Source organism: Sparus aurata, chromosome 16 (assembly GCF_900880675.1).
Source record: "Sparus aurata chromosome 16, fSpaAur1.1, whole genome shotgun sequence".
In the NCBI taxonomy this organism is placed as follows: Eukaryota; Metazoa; Chordata; class Actinopteri; order Spariformes; family Sparidae; genus Sparus; species Sparus aurata.
The window spans coordinates 18103180-18120137 of NC_044202.1; the positions used below are offsets into that span (position 1 = coordinate 18103180).

General features: G+C 41.8%; 1 protein-coding gene across 8 annotated transcripts in view; it reads right to left on the reverse strand.

The window, feature by feature from the left end:
* Positions 1-16958, reverse strand: part of dlgap2a (discs, large (Drosophila) homolog-associated protein 2a) — a 191942-nt gene that overhangs the window by 98568 nt on the left and 76416 nt on the right. For 3 of the 8 annotated variants that reach the window (XM_030443628.1, XM_030443632.1, XM_030443630.1), the window contains one exon: positions 1509-1541. The exons of the other annotated variants lie outside the window; for them this stretch is intronic. In XM_030443628.1, coding sequence (XP_030299488.1) covers positions 1509-1541 — 33 coding nt within the window. The remainder of the gene's footprint in view (positions 1-1508; positions 1542-16958) is intronic. 8 annotated transcript variants of the gene reach the window in all.

Sequence of the window (16958 nt, forward strand, 5' to 3'; positions counted from 1 at the left end):
AGAGTCAGCTGGCTTTGAAGAAAAAGCATAGATGGATATTATATTTGTGAATCCCCTGCTGGAGAGGTCTGTCTGACAGCAAGGCAAAGTGGTGAACATGTTCTAAATATATTGTACATTTAAACTGATATTGATTTTTTTTTTTTTCCCCCACTGGGTGCTTTTTTTAGGTGGGTAAATTACTTTTTTTCTGCCGCCCTCTTCCACAGCAGGACATTGTTTAGCTGCCCTGTGTGTGGTCCCGTCTGCTTCTCCAAGCTGTGCTGAACACCATCAAACCGTTTTCATGTGGAAACCGTTTTCCCCTGACATCGCGCTCTGGGTGGGAGGCTCAAATGTCGTAGGCTACTGCTGTATTTTAGGTTGCAGCATGTACTATGAACTCAGATAAACCAACAAAATGATATAATTTCACTGCTCCTCGATTGAAGACGGTGAATAGTGAAAACCTGGAGGAACATTCGTACACCTTTCAAGGTAAAACTACATATTTAAGAGCCAATTGACTAGCGTTAGCATTCGATCAACTCCGAGCTAACGTTATTGTTTTGAGTTTTATCCGATACAATGTCAACGCGCATCTCGGACACATTTATCCAGGCCTGGAAGTGGAGCAAACTGGATGTAATCTAGAGGTAATGTTAGCGAGGAAGCGGCTGAATGCTAACAGTTTATTAGATGTGTTGTTTTATGTTGACATATGGCCTTCCAGATTTTTACTTTCAGGATGCAGTGAAAAGTTAACAATTTGTCAGATTCTCGACCCGTATCCAATATACAAATTGGAACACAGCAGAATTACTTTATCCCTGAGTTTGAGTTTCCCAACCCTCAGCGTGACGTCGGAGGGAAAACGCTACTGTATGACCATGGTCTATTGGAGGTAATACACTGCCTATGGATAAGTGCCTTATGCAAACCCAGTTAAAAAAACAAACCAAACTATCCCTTTAATATACTGTAGAGCTGAGCGATTTTCAGGCTCTTTTGAGAATACCTGAAGCATGTTGTACACACATGAACACACAAACATATGAAATACATGTGCCAGAGTGCATCATGTGTACACAAACTGTAACATTCAGTGAGATGTGAAGCAGAAGCAAGAGTGGTCAGTCAGCACTCCGAAGATGAACCCTTCAGCCTTCACGCTGTCAATCAATCAGGTCAGTAAGAGTAACCTTAAGTGCATAAAGATGGCTGCCTCCTGGAGCTACATCTGTTGGCCCTGTGGCGCAGTTTGTACCGGGTTGAACGCTTGACAACTCGGGTCAGGAGGATGCTATCTTTATGTGTGTTGTTTCGTTTTTTTCTCCATGGAGCCTTAAGCCCGGCCCACACCGTTTGCTTTGCTGCGATGAAGACTGAAGAACAGTGTGTTTGCGGCATGGTGTCGCCCCCGCTGTGCTTCCAACCCCCCCCATCCCCCCCACCCTCTCGAACAGCAAAACAACAAGGCGGGAGATGTTGATGACAAGGGCTATTGGGGAATGGCGATGCCCACTCACCTTCTGGTTCACCACACAGTGTGCACTGTGATTCTAAACAAGGACCAAAGAGAGACAACAGGAGATTAATAGAGGCAACACATATGTGAAAGTCTGTGTTCTTTGCGTGTGTGTATGGTAACAAATATCAGCGCCACCGCCCTCTATAGAGAAAATGTTAACGACCGCTACTCAAGATTAGGCCACTTTCTCTCCCTCCCTGTCAAAAGCAAATAAAAACAATAAAACAACATAGGTTTTTCCTACTCCTAATGTCCTGGCAGAGCGGTACCCATGTGCATCATAATAGAAACCCAGCCACCATGCATAATACGACCATCAGCCACATGCGGCTGCATAAAAAGACAAAGCGATGCAGGGACAGGCGTCAAAGGGGAGGAGAGGAAAAAAAACGAGACAAAATGAGAAATCATATTGCATCAATTCATCACTGCCATGAGCAATAGGTGCCGTGTGCCAAAAATAAGAACGCGCGAACCTCGGTGAGGCTCGGATTCTAGATTAAAGCAAAAGACGCATTGATTTGTGATCCATCATTTGTATTATTCACATTAGGGACGACCCTTTGGACTTCAGGGTTGACCAGGCTTCACATGCATCATGCAATTTTTTGGTCTGTTAATCAAATCTGATTGTTCCCATGCAAACAGCACAGCACACTGTACTGTCAAATCTCAATCAATATATGGGGAATTAGTCGTAATGAAGTATCAGCTTTTCCCAGGAGCCGGCAGAGAGCAGGCAGCCTCCGAGACTATTTTAAATAAACAAGATCATTAAACGAGTTTGTTTTTCGGAGACACTGGGCATAATGAACGAATGATGATGAAAATGAGCGTCATGTCCTCAGGCCCTCGGTCTCCACAGACGGCCCCGGAAAACAGCTGTGTTGTGTCGGCGCTTGTCTCTCTTCCCTGACGTTAGAAGGGGCCGAGAGAGGTCACGTTGTTTTTTTGTTTTTTTTAATGCCGACGCTCTCCTTCATCTAATCACAGCTAATTAGGGGGCTTAATTAGATCAGCAGCAACCTTGGACTCATGACTTGCCTTATTTTGGCGGGGAGAAACAGTGAGGCGGCCCTTTCGATGGGCCGAGCACGGTTCATTTATGGCCATACGAACGCAACAAAACAAGTCCATAAACGCTCAGAAGTGCCTGCTTTCTCTTACTCTCTTACCCAGATGACCTTGCTTATGGCGGAGTGCGGCGAGGACAGCTTGGCAGACCGGCTGATGAATGAGAGGGCTCTTTTAAAGGTTTGTTGTCGGTGTCAGCCCCGCGCAGGTTGTAAAGTGTCACAGCCCCGGCGTCAGCCCGTCACACAACTGCCTGCCGTATTCTTGCCCGGGCACTGAGGTCGCATTTGGCTTTTTAAGACTCTTTCCTGCTCAACTTTGAATACTCCTTCAGAACATCCGCCATTTTCTCTTCAGCTGAACCTCAGTGTAGCTCAAAAATTCCTGTCGGGTTCGCACCGCGCGCAAAGTCTACAAACGAGTCCGCTGAGAAATCCTAGCTGTTATTGTTACTTTGCAGAGGTAATTGCATTGTGCACTAACTTTATTTAGGTCTCTGATCTCAAGTGCTTTTTCATTGTGGTGGTTGGGGTCTGAGAGGTGGAACCATAGAAATAGTATGGCCAGCACTGCAATTGCAGACAGCTGAGGCCTGGGGAGAATTTACTGGTTTAATTAGTCTTTTTTACTTCCCACTCCCTACAGTATAATTCCACGGAGTCAAAGCAATTGGCTCTATTAGTTTGTCGTGGCCGCTTAAATTCAAAGTGCTCTTGAACTTCTCTGTGTGGAGCCCATATTGATCTTGGTCAAGCTGTTTTTACAGTGTGGGAACTATTCTTGGGCAATTCTCATTTGCTTTCCAATTGTATAAAGACGCTGCCAGCATTTCTTTCGCCGAGAGCCAGAGTTATTACGCTTCTGCTTTTGAGGGTAACAGATTTCGTAATTGAGTCACTTCAGAGACAAAGAGTTAATCATTTAGTATTTTTAATCTGTATCTGTAATCTAATGAGCCTATAGAGTCTGCAGCCATGCTAGCAGCTCTGCCATGCTGTGCTAAGGCGTAGCAGTGCTTTGAACTGAACAGTACCATATTCTGCCAATTAGCACTAAACACAAGTATGGCCGAGGCTGATGGGAGCGCAATTCATTTAGCAAATATTTGTATTTACATTGCAAATTTGACCTGATGATCACCAAGGTTACTACTATTCATCCTGAGAGCAACAGAAACGCCTGCTCTAAATTTGATGAAAATCCATCCAATAGTCGTTGCGATTTGTCAGACTGGATCAAATGATGTTACCGACAGGGATACTTTTTCTTAAAGTAAAACTGAACACCAGGCTGAAAAGCAGCGTTTTACTGCACCCGGGTTGAAAGTTTAAGCATGTTCCATCCATACATCATCATTATTAAGAAAGCCAATCCTGTTTCTAAACCAAAATCAGTGCGCTGCTTAGTAACAGCTCTCAGGATATTATGGGTTTTGTGGTCATGACTGTTCGATGTGCTGTTGTACTGGGTTGTACCATATCATCTCTCTGACCAGACCCATCAGTAATACTGTTGGGTGTAGTCGCAAGTTTGCTTCATCTCCCCTTGTTAAAACTTGCAACATCCATGTGACAAGGCCCTGTAGTACATCTCTACAGTCGGGATGAAAAGTTAAACTGTCGGACGTTAATTTACTGTTTAAAGCTGCCCTCCACTCAAAAAAAATATTTTTCTTATTGTTCCGTCTGTTGAATGTTTGAGCTTCGCTGCGTGGACTGATGTGCGTGCAGAGTTTGACAGCAGGAGGCTGTTTCAACGTCATTTCAATGTGGTAATTAGACTTTTTCCAGCAAAAAAAACATGTCAGACACACATTAAAAAAACATGTCTTTCACCTTTACTCATGAATAAACCTGCAATTTTGATTGATGCTATTTTTCTCACTTGTATAAGAATAAATGGAAATCAAAAAAAGATAGCGCTACAAATGTCAGGCTGTGAATGAAAAAGTAAACGGACCTCCTAAGAGCGAACAATAACAACAAGGCATTCATCCCTACACCCTCGTTTTGTGAAACCACGGCCAAATGGAGACGTTTTTCCGTTTAAGAGACTGAAAAGGTTTCCAAGCAACTGCCTGGGCTGCACAATCATCTCATTGAAGGAGAGAATAGATAGGAGGTACAGAGGGAAAGAAACAGGAAAAATGACTGGCTTTGGGAAGAAGAAACAGTGACATAATAGTTGTATTTACAACAAACTGAATACTGAATAGTTTATCAATGCTGCCTTTAGTCATACGTCAATACCTATTTAAGCGATGCAACTTGAATCGAAAAACATCAAAGATGATTTAAAATCAAATGTCAGTCAATTTGGTAGCATTTTACGACAGCCATCACTAAGCTGTAAAGAACTGATAACCCTCCCAAAATGAAAAGAGTATATCTCTGCAACTACAAGGTCTATATAAAAATACAGTTAACACTTGTGAGATTTCTGCAGCGGTGTAAGCGTCACTATAGGTCTCACTGGGTCAGAGTAAAATGAATTTGGAACACAGCATAAATCAAATATTTAATTTTAAGAAAATCTGACATTTTTTGAGTTTGGGATGCAAAACTGCAGCCCAAAACGTCCTGAAAACCACAACACAACATATGAACCATCTGTCTTTCAGGGTAAATGCTAATAAAGTGTAGCAGAGCAAAGTTGGAGAGATTTTACTCTGGTGGAATCTCTTTTAGTCATTTCCCATTTCTCATGTTAAAGTCAGTGAAATGTATGTTTTTCTTCTTACATTTAACTCTAGGTATTCACTCCATCCAAATACAACTGTTTTTGGCCATGAATCTGTGGAATCCCAACTTTTATATGGCATATCACTTGTGATGTTATCATGAAATAATATGATTGTTAGCGCCCCATTTAGGACATTCACAGTTTTTGCTGCTTTTGTTGGGTGGTGTTGAAACTGTGTTTTGTTATGGTCAAAATGCTTACTATGTGCTTTTAACTGAGCTTCTTCCCATTAAGTGGGTATGCTGCGTGATCATGTTGCTACATCATTAGCATGCCCTTTTATGGCGTTTTGTGTAATGCTAGAGTTCTCGAGGCTGGTAAATGTACTTAATTAATCCTTAGGTAACAGTTATTTTACTGTTAAAACAAACACAAGCGTTTTTTATGAAACATTTATTACACAATTGTAAAGTATGAGTTGCAACTTTATGATAAACAGCTTCTTAATAAATTGATGCATTTAATTGTTTTTTAATAGTGAATTTACTATTAACTAGAGTTTACTCACCTGTGCATCTTATATTTATGAATGACGGTTTTTATAAACTGTTCCCATCTATTTTCAGTATGCTAGTCTCGGTAAGCATGCTTTAAAAAGTAGAGCAAGGCTGGACACCCTGACCTCCTGTTCCTTGTGAGTAAACAAGCACGCGGATATTCACAGGGGTCCGCGGATTCCCCCGACATCAGCCCATCTCCGAACACAACACACGGGGAGGGCAAATCCGCAGCCTTGATCTGATAATGTATTCATCCATAATTACAGCCTTCATTTCCATACCAGCGCGGCTTGCTCACGCCTTCCCCGTTGGCTCATCTCCGCTTTTACCCTCACTCTTTCTCTCACTCTGTCTCTCTTTCCCCCACCGGTTCATATGACGTGTGAGAGATACAGGTGCTAATTAGCTAGTGCTAAGGCTGTTCTTGGATTTTTCACAGGAATGCCGTGTCTCCGAGAAAACACACAAGGTTATATAAAGCAAGGTGAGATGGGGCATTAAAAGTGTGCGCTGTGGTAACACACGTGCGAGATGGAAAAACTTTATTCAGGGAGTTGGTGCATTTCTCAATGACTTGGGATTTACTGCCAGGAACATAAGCTCTGTTTGTTTGTTTGAGTCAGACGGCACACAGATCGTGAGTCACAATTCAAATAAAGACTTGTTTATTGGGACCGGGTCAATAGGTGGTCAATAAAGGGAAGTACACAGTAATGAGTCGCTTACACAGATGTGCACTGACACAGACGGGCTGACGCGAATGTGTACTTACAGGCGTGACCACACACGGATAAACTGACTCGTACAATTACAGAATACTCGAGCAAATCGCGAGGGCAGCACACTCCCACACCCTCAGCCTCCAGCCTCATCTGTGTGGACGTTTACCAATTTCAGTTTACCTTCCCCTTGACTGGCACGATCCATCTTCAGCGGCGCCCCCTGCGTATATGCAACCCTCCCCCAGGAGCTGATCCAGCACTTCTCAGAGGAGACGCGGTGCTGAGCGCAGGGCTCGCGGAAACTCATCAGCCTGGCTGTGTAAGCCGCGCTTGCCTCTTCAGAGGCTAATTACACTGCACTGTCACACACGTTCACTGGGTATGCTGCATACACGCGCATTATGCAATGGACGCAAACAAGTGCGGTTCTAAAATGCTAAAAAGTCTAATACAACATTTATCATAGGGTGAATGAAACATTTTGTGGATATCCTCATTATCATATTATTGCTGAGAGTGATACAAGAAGATTAGTACCAATGTTTTGCCTGTCCATTGAATATGAAGCTATGGCCAGCAGCTTGTTAACTTAGCCTAGCATAAAGGCCAGAACAAGAGGAAACAGCTAGCTTGGCTGTGTCCAACAAAAAAAAAAACATTGTTGTATGTGTGTAAACAGCCTATGACACGAGGCAGGTTATGTGCTGGACTGTCTACTGCCCGGGAGTGCTAACTTCCTGAAATCCATGCTGGTTGACCAGAAAACTACAAGTTCTTGTTTGTAGCACTTGTTTGTGGCTCAGTGGTAGAGCCAGTGTCTTGTTATCAGAAGGTCGCTGGTTTGATTCCTCTGGTCTGCATGTCAAAGTGTCGTACGGCAAGATACGGAACCCCAAACTGCTAGTGATGTGCTGGTCGGCACCTTGCATGGAAGCCACCGCCATCAGTGTATGTATGTATGAATCACTGTAAGTCTCTTTGGACAAAAGTGTCTGCTAAATGTATATATACACTGAGCAAAATTCTATATCTTACTGCAACTGTATATTTTATAACATATCAAAGCCCTCCCTCATCCCTTTATCTTTTGAAAATCATCTCCTTGTACCTTTTTTTGAACTTGATCATGCTTGGACATTGCTTTAGTTCCATGCTGATACCATTCCACAATTTTACATCGCAGAACGTACTTTTTTTACGAACAGCTAGCATCTTGAAATTCAAATTATAACCCCCTTCTCTATCGAAAACAAAGTTTCAGGATAATACCTGGCCGCAGTTTTTCTTGCGTCATACATTATTTGTGCAGTTTGATATTCAACCAGGTCAATGAACTTTTACGTACGGCAAAAAAACTAAGTTGGTGTGATTATTATATCCTACTTTATGAACTGTTCTTATTTATTTTCTTTTTAAGTGTGAAAAGTGGTTGCAGTGAGCTTTTGCAAGTGATACCCCAGACCTCCACACGGTAATCTAAATAAGACCAGTGAACAGTAGATAATGTACAGTGATTTGAGATGCTTCGTGACAGTTTAGATTGTACAGATTTCATGTGAGGTTTCCAGCAGATCAAATTGGTCTATTATCACACCTAAAAATGTATCTACATATACTCTTTCAATATTCACACCATCTATCTTAACCTGGACTTGGTTATTTGATTTAAAATTTCCTAAGAATACGACCTTTGTTTTGCTTAAATTGAATGATAACACATTACCATCAAACCACCGTTTTAATTTGCTAATTTCTGATGAGAATCTGCTGCAAATCCTCTCCAGTACAAAAAAATTTGTGTCATCTGCAGATAAGACACATTTGATAATGCTGATGTTTTACAAATGTCATTAATGGAGGGTATAAAATGAACTATTTCTTGATTTAGCATTTATACTGAGCACTTGAATCAAAGAGGGTGAGATGCTACAAGAACTACTATCTCAGTTACATTGTATAATCATTGTAAAACATTTTATATATCCAGCTTGTAATGTTAGTACATTTATTGCATCATGGCGTTAAACATGATACAAGTTCATAACCGTTCAATGGCTCAAATTTCAGTTTACCTTATGGCAAAGGTGCAAAACTCAGAATCTGCACACTCAAAGCAGTAGAAATACATAAAATGTGTGTCTTATGTATAAAAATCATACTACTACTACCAAAGCTATCACTTTGTAAGACATGATGGGAAGTCAGTACCTGAATATAGTGCAATAAGAGGGAGCCTTTTGTCAAACATTCATAATATTCTCTCCTTAGAAGGAAAACAGCAGGCATCTGACATCAATCAGCGAGTGTTTGAAATCAAGCCAGCCATCACCGTCTGTGGATTAAGAGACCGTGAGAACACTACACACAGCTTTACCGGTGTGTGTGTGTGTGTGTGTGTGTGTGTGTGTGTTTGAGCTCCAAAATGAGGCACATCAGAACAAATGGTTAAAAAAAAAAAGCTTTTAGTGTGCTCCTGTGGCTGTGCGTAGAAGAAGCAGTGGGTGGTTTCGGTGTGACGCTGGTTGCGGGGATCTAAGCTCGACCTTCAGTTACAGACAAACACTGTCATTTTGCAGCAAGTGAAAAGCCATCATATGTCAGGATGCATCCCCTGTCTATTTAGGAAGTCTGCGGGTGTGTGTAGAGGTGTGGCTGTGGGGGCCATAGATGCTTGGGGCAAGCACATATTCTGAGAGAACGCTGCTCTGTGGATTATTGAGGCTACTGAGGATTACATATGAATAAGGTTCATTTCTGTACAATGAATACATCTGTTACAAAAGACACTCATAACAAGTAAAGGCTGCATGTTTGTGAATTGATATTATTTTCCTCCTGACGCCGTCTTAGCTGCTGCAGGGGCCTCCAGATGGTTAGGTCATGGAAACGGGGGTCCACTCTCAACCCTCTTTTACATCCATGTTAATGCTTTATTCTTTATTCTTCTCTATACCATGTGCGGCAGGCAGAAAAACACAGGTGGCACCCTGTATATATATATATACATATATCAAACGTTGACTGATGTAAGCAAACCTGACCTGAACCCGAACACCATTATTACATTTTTGTCTGAACCAGGTCCCGACAGGTTCGGGATGGGTATCCATGATCTAATAGTGTGTGAGCTCCAAGCTCTCTGCATGGTTTTATTGAATCTGCTAACTGAATTGAGGTCTTATAGTGTTAGTTGTGTATAAATATCTTGACCTAAACTCAAAGAATTTAATAAGATCTGTAAGCAGGCTTTACTGGATTTTATCTACTTGAAAAAGAAATGATCTGACAGATTGGAATAACTTTTGAGCTACCTCCTCATATCTCTTCTTGCTCTCAGTACTCAAGGTCCTCAGAGTACACTATTCAGGTAACACGCTTGAAGTATTGATATGACATGACGTAAAAAAAAAGAACCAGGTGAGTCTGACAGCTTAAATTGCTATGATATGATCATGGAGGGAGGTTTGCGAAGACTCATCACTCCGTTGCTCTTCCAAACACTCTTTGGCCGAGTATAGAGAGCACAAAAACCCTACAACGGCCAAAAGTTACACTTTGGCCTTTGGGTAATTTAAACAGTGATTATCTACAGCTCATGTAATCTACCGCCAACAGCATTTGTCATTTCAACCATTGCAAGCGGCAGTAACATCACCATTGGCTTAAAATAAGAAGCCTGGTGTCTGAATGTGTTGTAAGTTGCTAATAAAAGAGCAGGGGTGGATAAAAGATTGTATGTTATCACCCAGATTCAATACAGAAACGGATACTGAAATCCAAACATGTATCACTGGGAGGGAGCTTAAGGCCCAAAATAACATCATGCTGGCCAGATTGATAAGGAACATTCATTTTTTAAGAGTATTTAAAACTAATTTAAAGGAATAACCTAATTTAACAAAACTGAAAATGTTAACCGTGTACCCCTTTTGAAAGATTCAAATAATGCCTGTGCTCTTTTGCTCCTCTGACCACATGCAACCATGATGTCGCAGTGTAGCGGCACACCCTGGAGTAGATGACACAAGATGTTCAGGGGTTTCAGGTTACTCTTTAAAGTTTAACGTAGTAAAGTGCGTGTCTGAAAGTACCTGATTCAGCTATTTTTTTTAATTTATCATGTTTGAACAGAATCGCTAAGAACTGCAGTTGAGTTAAATCATTAATGAGTTCTCCACTATGTACCCTAAAAATAGTCCAGTAAATGGATGTGAATTGTACATATAGAACATACATACTGTATATGGATGCACATTCGTATATGTATATATGTGTCCCTGTTTGTCTGTGCATGCGTGTGCTGTAGAAGTGTGTGGGTGGACACACTCTTCACATTGTGGGTGCTCGTACATGTGAAGCAACATTCCTTTTAGCAGTTTGCCTCTCATGTTAGTCCCCGAGCCCCACAAACAACAAGCCGGACTGTGACGATAAGCGGCACAAACCAGACGGAGGGAGGACGGGAGGGACGGATTTGGCTTTACGAAGGTGAGAGAAGGAGAAGGAGGTAAAACATCCTCACTTTTTTTTTTCTTCCATCAACCCCAAGGGCCCTCGGTCAGATTTATTGGGGGCTACTCCTACCTCCTGGGAGGCAGTGTGGAAAGAGGGAGATAAATATTTTAGGGAGAAGAAGAGGATTGAGTGTATGAGTCTGAGTCTGTATTTAAGTGATTTGCTGCATCTTAACTGTGCTGAAGTGTGGATGATAGAGGGAGAAGAGAGGCAGTTGTGTGTAAAAGAGAAGGACAAGTGAGGCTGGACAGATGGAGGGCCAAAGAGAAAGAGAGAGTTGTATGGACAGACGTCGACAGAGGGACTTGTGCAGAGGGGATATTGATGGCCTCCTTCATGCCCCAGCAGCCCTCTGTCTTACTGGAGCATCTATCAGGAGCGCTCGGCCCCGTAGATGACCATGCTGACACCTTCTGAGGGGGGCGGGGCCGGAGACATCAATGAAACATCCCTCACTTCTCCTTCCCCTGCACCTTCACGTCCTCTTTGCGCCCTCCATCCTCCCATTATCGTTTTATCTTAACTCTTCTCAAGTCTTGTCCTGATCAGAACTGACGTCTGCCTCCGTGTGTTTAGCTTGCAAAGGATGTGGAACAAACATGACCCGAGTCAGTTATTTATAACTGGGTCAGCTGATGTCAGATTGTGACGGAGATGTGACAGGAGCTGAAGTGTGCTCGAGGTCAAAACAGGTTTTAAAGGTCCCCGTTATTTAAGAACGAGGTCTCCGCAAATTATTTGCTTGTAGAGCGCATCTAGTTGCTAAAGAAATACAGTGAAAGTATCAAAAGCCTGAGAAAATGTGCGCTTTTAAATGAGTCAGGATTTCTATAAGGTGGTGATGTCACAACCACAATGTCATCGCCCTCAGCCACATCCAAGGACAGTGGTGGTTGCAAAGCTCTGGCACAGCTGATGCAGAAACATGATGAGCGGAGGCTGTTCAGGCCTGTGAAAGCTGACCAATCAGAGGAGGCTGGGCTTTAATGAGAGAGATATTAACACAGTAGTGAGTGTTCAGACGTGAACAGAGTTGCAGCAGCAACGGACAGTAGGCGAAAAATTATGTGTTATTTGACCATTTAAGTATGTAAACACAAGTATGAAACTGAGAATAAGCATAATATGGGTATAATCATAAAGGTACAGCCTGGAGGAAATGGCCAAAATTCAAAGGTAGCTCTAAAAGTATTGGGAGCAGCATTAGGGCTAGCAGCTGCTCAGTATACATTTTGCCACATCTATCTTAGGTAGAGTTTCAATAAAGTGTGTTTTATAGAAAACTGGTGTATTTAATAGTCTAAGCAGCGTAACATATCCAAGCACAAAATACCGGGGCTACTGGACTATTGCCTCTCGTGGTACAAAGTGGTGTCACGAGAGGACGGGCCAGGGCTGAATGGTTAGCATGCTCAATCCAGTAGACATCTCTGCAGCACAACACGTAGACTTCTGTGACAAAACGTTTCTTAACTCTCTGTTGAAAATATTAGTACATTCTTTTAATGTTTTAAACATAAAAAAAAAAATGTGGTCATATCTTACTCATTGCTCCTTTAAGTCTTTTCTCTTAAAATCCGAGAGTTACTTGAAAACCAAACTCAGTAAACTGAGTGTATCAAACTGCTCATATTTGTATTATGCTTTATGACAGTCTCAGTGGCGTCATCTCTGGGCAGCAGTCCATTCACGATTAATTCAACCCACAAAAGACTACTGTACATGTGGTATTTTAACATAAATCTCAGAGAAAGTGCCTGGCATATCTAAGCTAGTACTTCACTCCGTATAACATTGCCTTGTTAACCTTGTTAACAACTTCAACAAGAATTGCGGTACTTTATGATATGAAATATGGAAAAGCAGAGAGAAATATAGAGTTTTACAACACCGGATGGTAGAATAAGGTAAAAACAACAAGAAGAACAATAGATAGATATATAGATATAAAGCTGATCTATGGAATCAGCTGCTGTATTGACTGAAATAAGGCTGAGTTGATGGTAAGCCTACACATCATCACTGTTTGTTTCTGTGTCACAGTGACTCATCCTTTTAAAATCCCTCCATTCATAAAAATCCCACTTTCATACACAAAAATCATTAAGACGTGCTTTTTACTACAAATGTGATGTGCTTTACAGCAAAAACGCTGGAGCTGATTTCTCATAACTACTGTTGCTGTAAATCAATAAAGGTAATCGTTGTCAAGCTCGATTACAGCCCATTGGCTCCAACATGCGTGTGCCACTGTGCTCAATAACGGTGGACAAAGAAGCAGAAAAGAGAGTTTGTCAGGCATGAAAGTAATCACCAAGGTCAGTGACTGTGGTACTGAGGCTACTGTCTATTATTCTTATTCAGTTAGACATTTTAGTTTTGCAGATACAAAGCAAACAAGACACACGGAAAGGACAAAAGTGGGAGAAGGGGGAAGAACACAATGACAGGGAAGAGCATGATTGGTGTCTCTGTGTGTGCGTGTGTGTGTGTGTGTGTGTGTGCGCACATGGGGTTTTCTGCAGGCATGTCTTTTTGTCGCCTATCTAAACTAGGGGGAAATATTACTCTATTTGTTCCAAATGGAAATTTCCTTGTTTCAGTAATTTTCAATTTTGGAACAAGGCAAAGCAATGCAAATCACTCCATTTGCATCAACAAGATGAGTCTTGATTGAAGTGAGTAATTTGGTTTGAACTGGAAACTGTGACTCCACAAGCAGAATATGTGAAATGTTTATGGGAGAATCAGATATATAGGCCCAGCACCAGATAACACTTACTCATTAAGAATGTTTCTTGCAGATGTAGAACATATTTGAATTGGTGTTGACAAGATCAAATATCAAAATAAATGCTGTGTGTCACAATTCTACTGAAAGAAATGTATCTATAGTGAGTATCAGTAACACTGAAAGCTGAGCTAGCAGCTCTGTGAGACTGTACTTATGCATAGCTTTGCTAATGTTAACACGGTATCAGCTCACACAATCAATTTGTAAACATACTGATGTTAAGCTGCTACAGTATTTACAGAGTTCCTCATTGCAGTGTAGGGTGTTAGCTGGCAAACATTTGTTAATTTGCATCAAACAAAAACGACAAGCTGAGGTAATGTGCATGTCCTTAGTTTTAGTGCTAGTGCTTTTTAGTGCTAGTGCTAGTCATCAACCAAAGAATGGGACAATTTAAATGTTGGCCTCATATTGGCCCCAAGTGTTATCCACCTAGAGTTTGGATTAACGCCTGTCGCCATCTTGATTTTTTTAGAGTGAGGTGTCCATAATTAGACAAGAGATCTTACTGTAAATGGGACCAAAATGTACAAAATTAACATCATTTTGTATTATTCTGAAACTATTGATTGAGACCATATACTCTGTGGGAAACTATTCACAGAGGTAATGAATCAAGGAAGAAGTAGGGTCATTCTCTCATAAGCTTACATATAATTTGACTTCTTTTTGCAACTGTTACGGCCCTCAGGCCATGGCTGTGTCCTGTGTGTAGTGGGTGTGGCTGTGTCTGTGTGTAGTGGGTGTGGCTGTGTCTGTGTGTAGTGGGTGTGGCTGTGTCTTGTGTGTAGTGGGTGTGGCTGTGTCTGTGTGTTGCAGGTTGCAGTGGATGGCTGATTGGGAGCACCTGTGCCTGGCTCTGCAGCTGATTTAAGCCTGCTGGTTCAAGTCCTCTCTCTCTTCCTCAGGATCGACACCCTGCTGCTGCTTTGTTTTGTTTTATTCTGTTCTGTTCTACACCGGACAACATGCACCCCACATTTGACATTGCATACAAGCACCCTCCCACACCGCTGACATACACTTCCACACTCCATTGTACATTCAATTTGTGTTATAGTCAATAATTATTAACTGCCTTGTTTGATCACGCGTCAAATACCCATGTTTTGTCACGGCCTCGGAGCCAGTCGTAACACAACCAATAGAGTCAACCCCACTGGCCATTAGAAAGAAAGCAGGTTAAAGGCACTTCCACATCGTCTTCAATTTCCAGAACCGGAAGCTCCATTCATATCAGTGACTTGGAAAGGTAATTTCAAGTGAACAGTTAAGTTATTATAATTTTAGGACAACCTATCCAATAGATTTTGAGACATTTCACTACAAAATACTTGTGTCAACCTGATGATGCCATGAAAGTAAAGGTCAGGTGATCACTAAAGTTAGTAGGATACATAATCAGGAAACCATAAATGTTTTTACCAGATACCGATCCAACATGCCCTGCTGTGACACCATGGTAAAGTCAAAGAATAACCAAAGAATTCAGGATCCTATCTCTCAGTGACCTGAATGGCTGATAATCTTTCATGGAAATTCACTGAATATGTCAAAACTTATTGAAAACCAAAAATATTACCTGAAGAAAAGTCAGGGGATCATACACACCACACTGGCCAGATTCATAATGTTGCTGACTTATTCTTTGATCAGCTATGCTACAACTTCTTGTTGTAGTATGATGAACCCTAATAACGACCACCATATGATTTCACAGAGAATTGGTGAAATTCTACAAAACCCCTGCTCACTTCACCTGTTGGTCATGAAATAGGCTGTGGCCAGACTCAAAAAAGAATACTAATACTAATACTAATCTCCCAATTTACAACAGGCCTGGAAAAACCCATCACTTCCTCTTACCAAAATAAAGTGTTGGACTTTTTCTTTATTTTTAAAAGCGAAAAATAGGGATTTCAAACACAAAATTATTCTAAATAATTTGGAATATCTTAATGATAATTTAAGATGACAGTGGTCAATGTGACCACAAGAAACATTTGGGGATACTGGTAGTTGTTAAATATAGAGCTGAATTAATATCTATCAAAATATTTGCAAAGAATAGCTAACATTAGCCACCGCTATTATTCATTCCAGACTAAGTAGGGCTTCAGCAGTAAGATCTCAGTGAATTCGAAGAAGAGGACCTTAGTTTAGTTTTTTAATCTGGGAAAATTGCAATAGTTTCACTTGAACTTGATGACATTTTGGTGGTGACGCAGAAGATATTTAGAGGAAGAAAATCAGTATTCATGGCTACAGTGGACCATATCTACCAAATGTCTTTCTACATTACCTGCGCTCTCCTTCTCTCGTGTGCGAGGACATCGGAAAGGGGATGAAGTATGTGTGCATGTACATATGGGTGTGCGTCTGATTCAAAAGCAATGGCACGGAGTCACTGCACTCATCAGTCCGCTCGCTCCCCCTGAGGATGATGTCATTGGCACCGAGCCCGGCTGGTGGCCGACTGGACTGAGGGGACCAACTCTCATTATCTCCCGTCCAGATTTATAGGGCTGCCGCGCTCATATTTTACACTGAGGGACATGGAAGGGATGGAGGGAGGGAGGGAGGAGGGGGAGAGATGGAGACACGGAGAGAGTTGGAGCGACAGAGTATTCACTGATAAATCACCCCACCTGACTATTCACTCTTTAAAGAAAACTCTTCTGGCTATCAGCACTCTCAGCAGCATCAGATATCAATGTGTGTTTGTGTGTGTGTGTGTGTGTGTGTGTGCACGTGTGTGTGTGTGCGCGTGTGTGTGTGCTTGAGTGTGTCGTATTCCTCTTTAGGCACCATATGCTGTCATTACAGACAAACACAACTCACTTTGTAAAACTTCACACGGCGGAGGCATCCGAGGTAAAGACGCGCCATTCGATTTCTGCTCATTTTCTCTCTGTTTCACATGACTCGCAGAGGTCGACACCTGTGCAGATGAGTTGTGAGTCCTCCCTTGGGCTAACACACACACACACACACACACACACACACACACACACACATACATACACACACCACTCACACAATTGTTTGTTCAGTCATTCTCAAACCCACCGTCTCGCCCGTGTAGCAACATCAAAAGGAAA